Source organism: Strix uralensis, chromosome Z (genome assembly GCF_047716275.1).
Source record: "Strix uralensis isolate ZFMK-TIS-50842 chromosome Z, bStrUra1, whole genome shotgun sequence".
In the NCBI taxonomy this organism is placed as follows: domain Eukaryota; kingdom Metazoa; phylum Chordata; class Aves; order Strigiformes; family Strigidae; genus Strix; species Strix uralensis.
In genome coordinates this window covers 81,852,249-81,867,360 of record NC_134012.1, presented here as the reverse complement: position 1 = coordinate 81,867,360, position 15,112 = coordinate 81,852,249, and the positions used below count along the sequence as shown (strand labels likewise).

Here is a 15,112-nt window from a genome sequence, read left to right as displayed (position 1 = left end):
TCTTCCCTCTGCTTCACCGGGTCTTTTTTCCCTCTGCTTTGCCAGGTTGAGTTTTCACTCAGACTTTCGTTACCTCTATTCTGCAGGTTGATGGTTCACTTTTGCTTCACCGTCATTCATGACCTTGCTGACTTGATTTACTGCTTTCCTGTTTCTCAATCAAAACTTGCTTATCTGCACTACCTGTAAATTTGATCATAAATTGGTTTGTAAAATTTTTCAAACTGCAAAATTCAGATCCTAAAAGAGAGACTGGTCTTTGATTCTGTATGTGTAAATCTCCTTGAGTATCATCTCCTCAGTCAGCCCCCCCTGCACCTTTTCCTTGTAACAATTCTTATATGCTTCATTTTAAAGTATTTAGAGTACATGCATGTGAAAATAGGTATAAAGTAACTTTATAAACCTTTTTTTTAACCTTGACTAAATCCCATACTCTTCTAAAGAAGCAGTCTCAGCTTGCTATAATTGGATTGTTTTCTTGCTGCAGTTTTTATGAAGATAGAATTGCTGACATTTTCTGTTAAATTTTTAGCTTCTCAGATTATTGAAACAGTGAGGACCTTTACAACAAATGAAGAAGTGGTTGTGACATGGATAGCCTCTGAACCAGAAGTAACCGAATATGTACTTGAGTGGTATGAGGAATTGGAGACAGATCCCTTTGGTAGATCATGGCAATATGTATCAAATTCTACAAACTGGAAAACTAATAAAAGTATGTTCATTTATCAGCTACAGCTGTAGCAATGTACAGATATATATGTATTTATGTATATTTATTTATAGGTAGACCAGAAAGAACAAACAAGGATGAACTTATCCAGCTTTCCTCAGACCATTTTAAAAAATAACAGTATTATTACATGCTTTATTGAAATCTTTGCATGTAATTTAATAGCAATTTTAACTCTCAGATTTTCACACAACATGGAAGATGGTGATTGCTCCCATGTAGGATTAGGCTACGTATTTCATGTTTAAGCACTTCTGTGTCTTGATCTTATGTCATAAATCTTCCAGTAGGGAGGCCTATGATAGATGTACTCTATTTTAGCAGAGAAATCTAGAACCAAAAAAAATAATTTGAAGATGGGAAAATACCATGTGTCTTCATGTGTGTTAGAGAGAGAGCAAGAAGCCTGAAAGAGGGTTTGAAGGAGAATTCTACTTTAAATTAAGCAAGTGAAGTGATTTGTCAATCTGACATGTTAAGTATCACACAATCACATTTGTATTGTGACCCAAGGCATTTCTAAGAAGTTTCAGTGGCTTTATGATGCACTGATGAATAGGTGAGGATCTGTTTACTTTTTTTGTTTTAGAGGCTGACTTTTTTTAACAGATAATCTCTTTAAGTAGTAATGTTTTGGCTATGCGTATGTAGTTTCAATGAAAAAACAGTGTGCAGAGCTAAAGAGGTATGTGCAAAGGCAAAGCCGTGAATGTTGATGTTGATGTGAATAACCCATGCACGTTACTTTAGCTAATAAAATGCATCTGCTTTTCTGTATACATCTGGATTTTTTTTACAAACATAGGAATAAGGGTGAAAATGACTAATATATGTGATAAGTGAATTTTAGATTATTAGTTCTTTGATTCTCCATTAGTGAAGTGAAATTTATCAGATTTGAAAGTGGTTCTTGTTCATACAAGGATCTTTCTTAATCCTACATTAAGGGAAAAGAATTTCCAAAGTTTTCAGAAGGCAAGTACCCTGCATTTTCTAAAGTGAAAAGGAACACTTGGTTCATTAATGATGTATATAGCTGGCTTGCCCATGGAATTTGTCTTACTGGCTCAGACAACAGTGATTTAAATACTGTTTATGTGGTACAGTAAAACAAGTGAAACAAAAGTCTGCCTCAAGTAAAATTCAAGAGCACTTTATTACATATTGAACTGAGATGGGTGAGTCTTGAGTCCTATGCTGAAGATGGCACTATTTCAGCAATTTAATATGGGGACTAAATGCTCTTTATAGCTGTTCTCACTATAAAAAACCAACAACTTTCCTCCTCAACACTATTAGGAGATCTTTGTTTACACTAAGCACAAGCCACATTAAGAATGTCAAGCAAATTCAGACAGTGTTATTCAGGCCTGGAATTATTTTAAGGATGACATATGGACTATCATAACTTTTGCTGGGTTGCAGTAGGTGTAAGGGACTGAAAAAACAGCAGAGAGCAGATATAATGCAGGGATCTGTCAATAGCCATTATTCCTGCTGAAGAAGCTGCAGAGCTTGAGGAGGAATGGTCTAGGAAACCCTTTACGCTGGTTTCATCCCATGGGGTGTAAAGCCACAGATGTGTCCTCTCAGAATTGATGAGAGTTGCTCATAAGTAGGGGGTGCACTCTATTGATTACTTGACTGCTAGATTGTTCAGAGTTCAAAACTTCATTTCCAGAATGAACTGTGTTTTGAAACATATAAAATTCTACTGCAGAGATTACGTTTGTACAATTGTACTTTCGAGTCAAGCCTGTTAGAATCAGATCTGCAGTTGGCATAACTGGAACATCAGTGTAGAGTTAAGAGCTGGGGCTCCACTCTGCCTTTTAAGCTGTTTCATGCATGAGACAAAACTCTCTTCTGCAGAGCAGTAAACCTAAAGTTACGTGCAATTAAAAATATTCCTGGAAGTAACATTTTATGCTGGTTATTTGAAAATAAAAACTTCCGGCAAAACCTTAAACTGTTACAAGATGAATAAATGGCTTCGTACAGAGAGGATGTATAAGGCTGAAGTATAATTACTCATTCAAAGTATTCCTAGTGAGAATGAGTCAGAAACAAGTACTCTTATGAATGCTACTAAATAAAATTCGTTATGTTAAGGGCAGTAATGAGCATTCGATGTAATAAATATATATCATGCTTGCTAAAAAGCTGAAGAAAATAGAGGTCTGTAACAGTATATTTAGAACTGTACTGTGATTTATTCTACTTTCATTGATTTAATCTCACATAGGGAATTGTATGTAAATATTTCCTTTTTTCCTTTACAGAAAACTTTAAACCATTTATATGCTATAACATCTCGGTGTATCCTTTATATGGAAATAAAGTAGCAGCTCCATGTTCCATACAAACTTATGTTCAAGAAAAAAGTATGTATTTTAAACTAATAATGTTGTGAAGGGTATGTTGTAGTTTGTCTCTCAAGGTGTATTATCTCTGAGCAATTTGGTACTGGCATTACTAAAGGAGAGATGCAGGTACTCAAAAAAAACCAGGTTTCAGGCTTCCAGGTTTCTGTTCATAGATCAGCTGCTGAATTGTTCAGTAAAGAAAATTTGTATCTTATGATAGAGGTACATTGCTGCTTGAATCCACTCATTTGTTGTAAAGTTTACATACTGTATATAGAGCACTTGGAAACAGTATAGCTACAAACATGAAAGTTTTTTAAACTAGCTATCTTAAATGTTACAACTCATTTAGATATAAAATTAGACTTGATTTTAATACTTGACTGCATTTATCAGTCCTAATATATGAGGAGATAGAATAAAGGAGACAGAATAAAACAGATGGCTTGAAAAGCTTGCTTTTTGTTAAATTTTATACTGTAACAAAATATTTGCAGTCCTGCACATTAAAAATGGTAAGAAGTCATGATGTTTGTGATTAGATAGAGACTGTGGATGAAATAGTGTTTTGGGGAGGAAGGTTTCTTAATTTGTAGAAGTTTAATGTGAATTGAGTGATCTCTACATCCAGCTGTAAGAATGTAGTTTGCTGGTAATTTTAAGATTTCAGGTGAAAATGTCAATTTGTGTGTGTGCGTACACAGGGCTATGTAAGTGTGCATGTACACATAGTACAATGCACTACTAAACCAATAATTACTAGGAGGAAGTAATGGATTATTGTATGTTTGAATAATACTTACTAGCACAATTAGAACTTTGTTTTGAGTGCTTTCCTGTTCATAGGGAGCTGTGGCAGTACTAAAGGTTGTCAGAGAATGGGAAGGAGGATACTTGTTTTAAAACTGAGGTACAGAGAACTCTTGCTTCAAAGTTACGAGCAATACATGTGAAGTTGTATTGTATAAGTAGAAAGACTTTGTCTAATGTAATGGGCAAAGACTGGGGGTGCTGGAGACCCCAGTTGAATTTCAGCTCAGCCAGAGATGTCCTGCATATACAGAGACCTTGCACCTGAGTTCCCCCATTAGTGCATAAGGATGTTTTACCTCTTGATCTCTCTGATTGTGGTGAGGATGGAACCTTTTAATGATCTTGAGAAGGACTTGGGGGTATTAGTGGATGGAAAACTAAATATGAGCCATCAATGTGTGCTTGCAGCCCAGAAAGCCAACTGTATCCTGGACTGCATCAAGAAAAGTGTGGCCAGCAGGTCAAGGGAGGTGATTCTGCTCCTCTACGCGGCTCTTGTGAGACCCCACCTGCAGTGCTGTGTCCAGCTCTGGGGCCACCAACATACAGAGGACATGGACCTGCTCGAGCAGGTCCAGAGGAGGCCACAAAGATGATCAGGGGGATGGAGCACCTCCCTTATGAGGACAGGCTGAGAGAGTTGGGGTTGTTCAGCCTGGAGAAGAGAAGGCTCCAGGGAGACCTTCTAGTGGCCTTCTACTACTTAAAGGGGGCTACAGGAAAGGTGGGGAGGGTGGGGATAGGATGAGGCGTAGTGGTTTTAAACTGAAAGAGGGTAGATTTAGATTAGATATAAGGAAGAAATTATTTTCTGCGAGGGTGGTGGGGTACTGGAAGAGGTTGCCCAGAGGAGCTGTGGCTGCCCCCTCCCTGGAAGTGTTCAAGGCCAGGTTGGACGGGGCTTTGAGAAACCTGATGTAGTGGAAGGTGTCCCTGTCCGTGGCAGGGGGGTTGGAACTAGATGATCTTTAAGGTCCCTTCCAACCCAAACTATTCTATGATTCATTCTGTGATTCTGTGATCTTGAGGTATTTGGATGAAGTAACTTTCAGAACTATGCAAATGCTAGAATAGATGAGGGGAAGTATTATCAGAAGAAAGCACACATTAAAGAGGGTGAGAAAAGTTAAGGGCTATATCAGAGTATTGAGATGACATACTTACTTGAACGTTTGTTGCCTCTAATGTTACTGGTATGTGTGAAGTAACATAGATGGATTACACTGTGGTACTTAAGACTATTTTACTACCTTTTTAATTTTATAATGCTTCTGTTTAGAGCCATCAGAAGGACCTGTGGCTGACACAGGCATTCCAGGGAAAAACGAAGTTACAATAAAATGGAAGGAGATTACAAAGGAGAAAAGAAATGGATTTATCAGTAGCTATACAATATTTTATAAACCTGAAGATGGAAAAGAATTGAGTAAGTATGCATTACACATTGGTGCTTTCAACAGGGTTATGACAATCTGCTGTCTGAAGATAGTTATTTTCATAGTTATTAGCACACTTTATTATTGTATCTTATAAGTATGTATGAAAATAATGGTACTAAAATGTGGCTTACATAAAGATTAAAAACTTTTGTGGGTTTAATTGAAATGATGGGGTATTCTAGTGAATAGTCCCTGCTTTAATACTACATGTGTACTCTTGCTTAATTTCTTCATTCTGAACTTATTTTTGTACAACACTGATTGCTCTCAGTTAATTTTTTTGCTGTTAGTATTGTACTGCCCATGATAGTGTAGCCATGACTGTTGACCACATCATCCTTTCTGCTTCTCAGATGCAAATCTGATGGATCTCCATGTGATAAATTTAATCAGTGTATGGCACTACCATTCTTCTTCCCTTTCCAGACCAGGATGGAAATTCATATATGAGAGGCTTTTTGCTGATTGTTCTCCACTAACAATAAAAAATTAAAATTAGCAGGTTTATGCCAAATGGGAGAGTATTATTTGTCAGATACTTGCTGTTTTCCCCTTTTACATATGTACTAGTCTCCCTCCATCTTCACATCTCTCTCTCATCGTGACACACCTCTGAAGCCAATGGAAAAGTCATGATAGAAGTAGAGGCGGTAAAGTGGAGCTGAAATATATTGAAGAGTCATAGATCCTGTGCAAATTCATGAATTTGAACCTAACGAGGATTCAGTGCATTTATAAGCTCCATGCATGTCCTTGGAAGGATGCTTTTCTCATGTTCTCAGCTTCTGGAACAGTATGGTGGAAATTTTCTGGTAAAAATGTTTTTACAGTCAGTTTTATAATAAAAGCAAAATAGCAAATGCTAGTCAGAAGCTAAAACAAGCTGCCAAGAAATAGTTTCTCTGAACATAGTTTTTAGATTAATTTCTTCAAATGTGCTTGATTTTCTGTGCTGGATATCGCTTTTCTGCTCTGGAGGCTGATAGCATAATTTTTTGAGCATATTATTAATCTCCTACCTCAGGAGTAATATCCATCCAAGGTGTCAGTAATCTATTCAGAACTTCTCTAGCCTAAATCTCAGCAGAATCTTTCATGAGAAGTGTTTCAGTGACCTAAATTTGTTCTTCCTGTGTAGTTTATGAAGAATGCTGTTGGATGATTCAACGCTTCAGAAATGGTTCTTTTTCCTCCTTTGTTTCAGACATCACTGTTAACAGACACCTAACATAATCTTATTTAAAAATAACTCAAACTTACAAATCTTGTGGTGTTTTCAGTTGCTTCTGGATATCCAGTTTGGAGCCAGGGCAAGAGTATTCTTGATAATTTTTAAATTAGAAAGAGGAAGCTGATTATTTCTGTCACATTCAGTCCTCTACATGCAACTTCTCGTGCCATGTTGGTTTCTGAGTAATTTAATGCTGACTGCTTCGTATGGGTTCATCCTCAACACATGCAGCCTCATGTTGTGGAGCTGTATGTCTCCATGTTACTTATAATATAAAGCAGACTGTGCCCATTTTAGGGGTTCAGATTAGTTCCTTTAGGAAATTAGTTTTAAATAGCAACTTGAAGGAGTTAAATATAAATGGCAAAACACTATTGTACTGATGTTTTTTGAGGCTTCTCTGATGTCGCATCTTGTTGATAAGAATAAAACATGGAGTTTGTGCCAAGGTGACTTAACTGATGGCCTTTTAACTCTAGAACTTCACTTTCCCCTCTTTGATTTAAGAGAAATTGAGTTTGTTTAATCTCAGTGCATACTGCCCTATATCTATTTCCTGAGTGTTTCTGGACTGAAGTGAATGATGACATGAGTTGGCTTTGACTTCATGCATCAGAAAATGTTTTAGTGACTTTAATTTCATGATATGAATATGCTTTTAATACTGTTCATAGTCATAGAATGTTGTGATATATGCCCTGCTTAAAAAAATTTAAAAGAGAAGCATATCTTACTAATTCCAGTAATAGAGAAGGTATTGGAAATCTTGAGTTCTGTTTGGAAAAGCATTTTGAAACTTGGAAAAGAATTCCTGTTGATTTTGGCTTTCCTCTGACTTTATTGGGGTGATATCCCAATGCTGGTAGATTGCATACTTTTGGATGATTAGTGTCGAACTGCATGTACTAGAAATATAGTTAAATTTCATGAGCTGCAGAAAATTTTTTAAGTTTTTAATTTCTGAGCCTAGGTTCCAGGAAATAAACTTCTCAAAGCACTGTTTTCAATGATAAAATAAAACACAAGGGATCATAATTTGCCTATCTTTAATATTAGCAAAAAAATGTGTGTTTATTTTTAAAAATACATAATGGTTTATTTTTTTCCCCTAAACTTTTAAGTAGCATTGATAAATATGGGTAATTTAAGTTTTGTCTCTCAAAGATTGATAAGGTCACTCTGTGTTTCAAGTTGTCTTTAAAATACTTTGTGATCTATCATTGTAAAAGATGCATAACTGTATGGTTCCCTGATATAACACTATTTTGTGTGTTTATTGACATAAATCTTCTCCTAAAAAGGTGAAACAGTGAACTCTGATGTTCTGCAATACAGACTGAAGTCCTTACAGGCTAATACACAATATACTGTCTATATAATGGCAAACAATGGAGCTGGTGGAACCAGTGGAGAGCCCAAAACCTTCAAGACTTTGAAATTTAGTAAGTAATATTCCAGGTTAGTTATTACTGTTTTAAAAACAGGTTTGGGAGTAAGAAATAATGGATATATTTGTTTAGGCATTTGTTTATTTATTTATTTTTTTAAAAATCAGTGTTAAGACAAGGAAGAATTACCAACACTAACTAAATTTAACTCAGTTTCACTGATCATGTCACAGACTAAAACCTCAAGATCAGAAGTCAAACCCCAAAATCTTTATTTTGCTGTCAATAAAGCTGTGGAATACTATGGATGTTGGTGGGAGCAACAGTTTGTATGCTGTCAGTTATGGGATGGGGTGCCTAACAGTTTATTAAAAAGTAGGTATTTCCATCTGACATACTAGATTTAGGATAGCCGTGCATTGCGTTGCATTCTTTCTGCTATGTAAGCTTAACTAATAGATCACTGCACAGGTTGTGGCCAGTGTGCGTGTGGAAATATCTTTTCCTATTTCTTACTGTTTGTTTTAGCCAGATTTTACCGAGGAGGTTGGTATGGTGGCTTCAGTTCAGAAGTTCAGACACTTCCTCATTTCTACTTCTGGAAGAACATTTTCAATACATACATAAATTGTCACAGTGGTGGCCAAACTGAAGTATAAAAAAGTGCTTGAACTATCCTTGAACTTGGGGACTTGAAGTTAATTTATTTTTTGCCTGTAAATTCATCTGCTAGTTTGCTAGTCAAATGCAAAGTAAGTTAGACTATGCTGAGGTCCAGTCTGTACTTCTGTCAGTACCTACCTGTGGTAGGTACTTGCAAGCTAGCTCAGAAATCTGTGCACTGTTTCAGTCAGAGTAACTGTATTTTCTGTCTATTTAAAACCTGCATTGAATTTACTGTTTACTTTGTAGTACAGGTAGAAGTGGCACTGTATTGCAGCTTTATGTGACTCTGAAACAACAGTTGCCCAGAGAGGTGGTAGACTCTTCATCCAAGGTGACTTTCAAAGGTTGGCTTGGTATGACCCTAAGCAACCTGATTCTAATTTCCGAGTTGGACGAGGTGACTGACAGATGTCCCTTCCAATCTGATTTTTTTGTGTGATTCTATTAAATAAAGGAAATTTTAAAATGCAATACATCTGTTCTTGAGATATCCTAAGAAGTCTTATCATGAGCTGCTTTTCTGGCTCAGTAACTGTGACTTGTTGGATTCAAAATACTCATCTTTTGACATGTTGTACAATGAGTACCAGTATTATGAGTAATTTTGGCTAGTCTTGACAGAGCTCTTTAGAATTGTGCTAATTAGATGACTTGGATGTTGAAAATTAACTGTCTTAAGGGAATACATGAAGTAATGATGAACATCTGTGTGGTTTGGTTTTTTCCCCTCTAAAGATAAAGAAGATGTTATTTTCATTGCTCTACCCATTGGATTAAGCATGTTGTTTCTGTTAGGCTTTTGGATAACATGCATTTTGAAAAAACATGCGTGAGTATATCTTCTGCTTTCTAAAATGTAATGCAATCAGTTCATTTTAACTTGTAAAAGGCAAATTTTTATATGTCTTATAAATGCCTTTGTTGGATTCCAAACTAATGTCAAGAAAATAAGCAATTTAAAAAAGAAAATAAGTAACAAATAACTAAGTTCACAGGTTATCTTGTAACTGCAGTTAATGTGCTGTAGTCCAGAAATAAATATTAATTTTAGAAAGTGCAGTAAATCAGAACAAATGGAATAAGAGAAACAGATTTACATATTACCTATATCAGTTTATGGAAAATGCTACATGCCATTTGCAGTTCCATGGTCCGTCAAGTGAGGGAAGTATACTTCAAAGTCAGTTACTGAAAAGCTGATAATGACAGAAATAAAGTTTCCCAGGCACTCTTAATGTATCAGCTAGTACACATTTCAGATAACCCCTATTGCTTGTCTTAGCTACATTAATATTGTTAGTTTGTGACACTTCCCTTGAGCTAAAGAAGTCGTGAAGAAACTAGAAATTACATCATATGAAAGCATTTGGGTGCTTGATCCATGAGTATGGATCCAGATCTATACACAATTCATAATCCTTTTATCTGCCATCACAGATGTCCCCTGCCAGATTTTAATTTGCTTCTTCAGAGCATGGAGATGCTATAACATCCCAAAGATGACTGTGAGGATTTTTTAAGGTTGTAAAATATGCTTTCTTCAGCATGAAAAGTGACTAGGTTGTTTGGTTGAAGCTTAATAAGAAGGTTAACTATTTTGGGGTGTTCTAAACTATTAGAACCAAGATTGTTGTTATGCGAAACATCAGGTAATAAGTACAGTTGAAGTAGCAAGTATAGGTTCCAGCTCTTCTACATCTTAATCTGTGTTGTGTACTCTTGACTTTTTACGGTAGAAAGAAACTGTGTTTTGATTCTGAAAAATACTTTGAGATGTAGTTGAGTGTTCATATTCTTGTGTAGATCAAATTGCAATGTGAAAAGTCAAGCTATGGCCTGGTTTTCGTTCACTCACATATATACCCAGTATCAATGAATGATTAATTTTGTTTCCTGTTTACTACTGCATTGGACAGTTATAAGCTACAGTGTCAGTCAGCATCATTTATCTGCTGTTAATGTAAGAACTCAGTATAGCTCTAATGTGGTGTAGTGCTAGGGACACTTGCCTAGAGCAAAGTTTACCTGAGGTGGCTTTTCACTGAAGAACCACCCTGAAACATAATCACAACAGATTTTGTATACAGCCTTATTTTGGCATGCTATTATTTGATCTACTATATAATAAGACAGAAGACTTTTGTGCATTAGTAATTTTTCTGCAGTGTCTCTGTAGCCCAAGATTTTTACTTGTTGAGATATTTTTTTAATAAGAATTAATGTGAAGGAAAACAATTTTAATGAAAACGATTGTGTTAATATAGGAATGACTTCTGTTGTGGAAGTTTGATATTTTAGCAGTATTTGGGCTTTCTGGAGATTTGTTAATTTTATTTTTATTAATCTATTTCTTTCATTATTTGACTAAAATTCCTTTCTCAATGATAGGTTTAAAAAGGTTTGCTGGCCTGATATACCCAATCCTGCAGAGAGCATTGCAGTGGAATGGCCTCTTGATGCATCTGTGGTAATAATTGCAGTTTTATCTTTTTTATTGTTGGATATTTCTTTCTTATTAAAGTTTTGATGTTTGTTTGAATGATGTGGTGTTGATCAGGTTTACATAGAAAGTGTAATCTGCGGAGAATGGGATTTAACTTCTGTCTCAAAAATGGCTCATTAGAGTGGAAAAGAGGGAAACACTCCCAGCCTGATTCCAAGTCTTCATTAAAACTCCTTATTTTATTAAGCACAGAAAGCCTAATATGAAAGTGTTTAACAAATGGGCAGAATGACATTGTTATTTTTAGTACTCATTCACATATAACTGCATCCCAGCTGAAATTAACATGAACTCTGTATTAATGCACTTTTAAAATTGAGTCAAACAGAGCTTAAATGGCAATATTTTATATATTAAAAAAATAAACAAATACATTATCTATCTATAATTTTGCAATTTATTTCTTTTTACTGACAGAATAATTCATTTTTGAAGGGAGTGACATCTGAGGCTAAAACCGTAGACTTTGAAGACATAAGTGTTTTGGAACATTGTTTCCCTGAAGATCAGGAAGGATCACTACTAATGAATTGTGGAAACCATGTTTCTGAATGTACTGATACTAATACAAAAGGCATGATTAATGGAGATAAAAAGATACTGTATAATGAAAAAAACGAAGTTGCTAAATGTTTTTCACCATCCATGCCTTATATAATTACTGATCAAGATATCGGAAGTCAAATGCATTCAGCTTTGATACCAGCAAAGGAAATCCAACCCATAGAAATGCTGGAAGATGACATATGTGGATCCCAACAGACTTCAATTAAAAATGAAAATTATAATGAAGAAGTTTTAAAGCTGGAAGATTTCAGTGAAAAAGCACTGTTCAATCCATACCTTAAAAATTCTGTTAAAACAAGGGAATTTCTTATTTCTGAGAATTTGTCAGAACACAGTAAGAATGAACCCAAAAGCCAATCAACTGTCTTACCTCCTTTTCAAAAAAATGTCGCCGGACAATCCTATGTAACATTGGACATGTTTGGGCTGGCCACAGCTCATTAGCATGAGAAAACTTCCCTTTGTAAAGTCCCCTTGTGAGATGTATCTTGAGCGCTGCTGCTTGTATGTATTCATATGTACTAACCTCGCTGATCTCAGTTCATTTGGATGAAAACACCCCTTTCCTTTGAGCAGTTGTAAAGTAATTTTTTGCACTGTGTTTATACCCGTCAGGGTTCGCTTTCAGTGTGAGGTGGGGTTTTTTTGTTTGCTTTTGTTTTTTTTTTTACTAGATAGATGGACCAGTAGTGAGGCAAAGGAAGTAGCTTTTCTTACTACTTCTTAGTTCTGCCATATCAGTCTGCTAAAACAAACTTATCTTTACTGTGGAACATAAAGCAGTGCAAGCAGCTTACTGATTTCTCCCCAGGCAACCAGCTCCCGTGGCCGAGCTCTGCTGGGGAAACGTGGACTGACTTGAACAGAGCCAGGATCTGCTGAATCATTCCTTAAGTTACATGGAGTAGAACCACTTTCCTGTTCTTATTTCCCTCAATTGTTCTATAACTGGTTTTATGTATAGTGTTCCTCCTGTTTCGCAATTATTTGGTAGATTTCAGTAACTGTCTTTTTGCATCCTGTCTCTTAAATCAGTGGTTTGGCTCATAGCTACTCTGTCTCTAATGAGAGGATATTTGTTATGTATATGCTACTGACTTTTCTGCATTTTAGAAGAGGTAGCGTTATGCTGGTTTTGTTGCTTCCTTCCCTTTCTCTTGTGTTTTTAATCATTCTCTGCATTTTGTGCTGTTTTTGTCTCTCCAGTTTGTTTGCTGTGTTTGCTGCTTTTTAAAACTCTGTTTACTGCAGGATATCTTCTTGTCCTTTGCCTATAATTTCTCTGAGTTTAAAACTGTGTTTCCTAGTTGAGGTTTTGATATTTTGAGATGAACTGAAAAAAAATTCAACTAAATACAACATCTTGTGTTGGAATAAGCACTGAGTTTATATTTAGGAAATTATTTTTCTGGAAGGTGTTGAAAAAACACTAAGTCTACAACAATATCTCCAGATATCCTCAGGTAACTGATTTAGGAATAGATTTCTGTATGAAATCTATAACTTTTGTCATTTGTTTTATGATTTAGATAAGTCATAAAACTACTTGTAGTTTCCATTTTATACAGCAGCAATTAAGCAGGAAACTCTCCATCACGCTATTTTTTTTTTTTCAGCAGGAAAGAGGCTATTACTGTAAAATTCTTACCAAAATATTTACTCTGTTAAATGACAGGTTAAGAAAAAGAGGTGGAGAGTCAGCTCAGAGTAAAATGTGTTAAAAGAGAATGTTCAGTATGGCACATGTGTGGCATATAGTAATTTTAAGACTAAACTATTTTCAGAATATTTAAAGGCCTGACAGCATCAGTCTGTTGGTGCATAACTACAGGCTTCTTTAGGGGTGAAAAAGATACAGGAGTCATGGGGATAGAAAAAGGAGAGACAAATGTGAATAGGAATAGAAAGCCTTTCCTTTCTGCGCAGGAAGAAGAGTGGGAGAATGGAGAATACATTGTCCAGCATGAATGAGAAGGCTGAGCCCTACCCTGGATGTGTTGGCCATTACTTGCATTGTGTTGGGGAAGAGAGGGTAAAATTTACATTTAGGCTTTTCATGTATAGTTTGGAAGCTGCTTTTACTTATAGCAATATTTGCTTAGTTTCCAAGAAGGGATGAGAAAAGCATTTCTGCAAATGTTACTTGTACAGCAACACTGATTCCTATCCCCCTCCCCAAGTTTGTTGGATCACTTTCCCAATCACAGTGCTATAAGCTGAAATGTATGTATGTTTGTTCTTAAAATCCCTTGCTTCAGATAAATCATGCTCTGAAATGAGCATAGGATACAGCTTCGGTCGGGTCAATGCTCCTGCTGCTTCACTCGCTTCTGGACTTCTCACACACAGTTACATTGCCGTTCTCTAGAGTTCAGAAGTCACTGACTCAGTCACAGCAGGTGTTTTTCCCCTTAAATCTCAGTATTTTTTAAAATATCACAAGATTTTAAAATAAACCGATCCAGAGATATTTTGGGGCCTGTCTAGGAATTGTTTAGCAACCATATGAAAGCTAAACATATGCAAAAGCATACTCTGAGTTACATGATTGAGTCAGGTAAAAAATAAAAATAATGCAAACTTTAAGAGGTCATTAGGGGAGGGTCTTGCTGGGTGGTTTGGGTAGGATCTCCCTGTAAGAACACCTCTTAGCTTCTGAAGGGTAAGTAATAACCTGCTTTTTCATCCCATTTTATTTCTTTCTCTATTGCTATGCAGCTTTTCTCTCCCCATTTTGGAACTGCTTGTCCATTATTTTCTCTGCAAAAGGGTAATGCAATAAGTGGGCTCAGTACATCTCAGAAATTAGGGCTGCCTTTTGCCTGTGCTTTGGAACATCAGCTTCTTGGACTTGGTTTGTTTTACGTTCACAGTTGTACTCTTTCTGACCTTTTACAATTTGTCTTTCAAACTAATGCTGTGAACCATGAAAAAAATAAAACTGAGAACATATGGAAAAGTTTTTATCAATTTATACTCAATACACCATTTAGACATTTTAGATTTCCATATTCATTTAGAAATGTGATCCTATTTTGAGAGGGATCCACAAATAGATTGGGTATTTGGGCAGTTTATTCCACTTTTACAATGTCAAGTGGCAATGGCAGGTTGGACACTACAATATTTTAACATTTTTGGTACTTCTTTTTACAGAACGTCTGGTGTCATTATTTTTAGAGTGGTCTTCCTAGATTTCATTTCATGATGACCGATCTGAAGAATGCCCATTTCTACTCCTCCTTAAAATGCAGAAAATTAATCTCTCGGGTGTATGGGTCTTTGCAAGGTTAATAGAGATCAGTTTGTGGCATAATTTCAAGATGATGTTGATGCATCTTAACAGTTGTCATTCTTCTGTCCATCATACAAATAATTCCTTTCTGACCTTAAGGCTTATGCC

The 15,112-nt window shown here is 35.9% G+C and overlaps 1 protein-coding gene across 4 annotated transcripts in view; it reads left to right on the top strand.

Moving 5' to 3' along the window:
- The window catches only part of IL31RA (interleukin 31 receptor A), a 40,295-nt gene extending 25,627 nt beyond the window's left edge, over positions 1–14,668 (top strand). For 3 of the 4 annotated variants that reach the window (XM_074855507.1, XM_074855510.1, XM_074855506.1), the window contains exons 11-17: positions 536–718; positions 3,019–3,120; positions 5,195–5,341; positions 7,887–8,027; positions 9,375–9,468; positions 11,028–11,106; positions 11,560–14,668. In XM_074855507.1, the coding sequence (XP_074711608.1) occupies positions 536–718; positions 3,019–3,120; positions 5,195–5,341; positions 7,887–8,027; positions 9,375–9,468; positions 11,028–11,106; positions 11,560–12,153 (1,340 nt within the window). In that variant the 3' untranslated portion in view covers positions 12,154–14,668. The remainder of the gene's footprint in view (positions 1–535; positions 719–3,018; positions 3,121–5,194; positions 5,342–7,886; positions 8,028–9,374; positions 9,469–11,027; positions 11,107–11,559) is intronic. The other variant, XM_074855508.1, reaches the window with a different exon arrangement.
- The last annotated feature ends 444 nt before the right edge of the window (positions 14,669–15,112 follow it).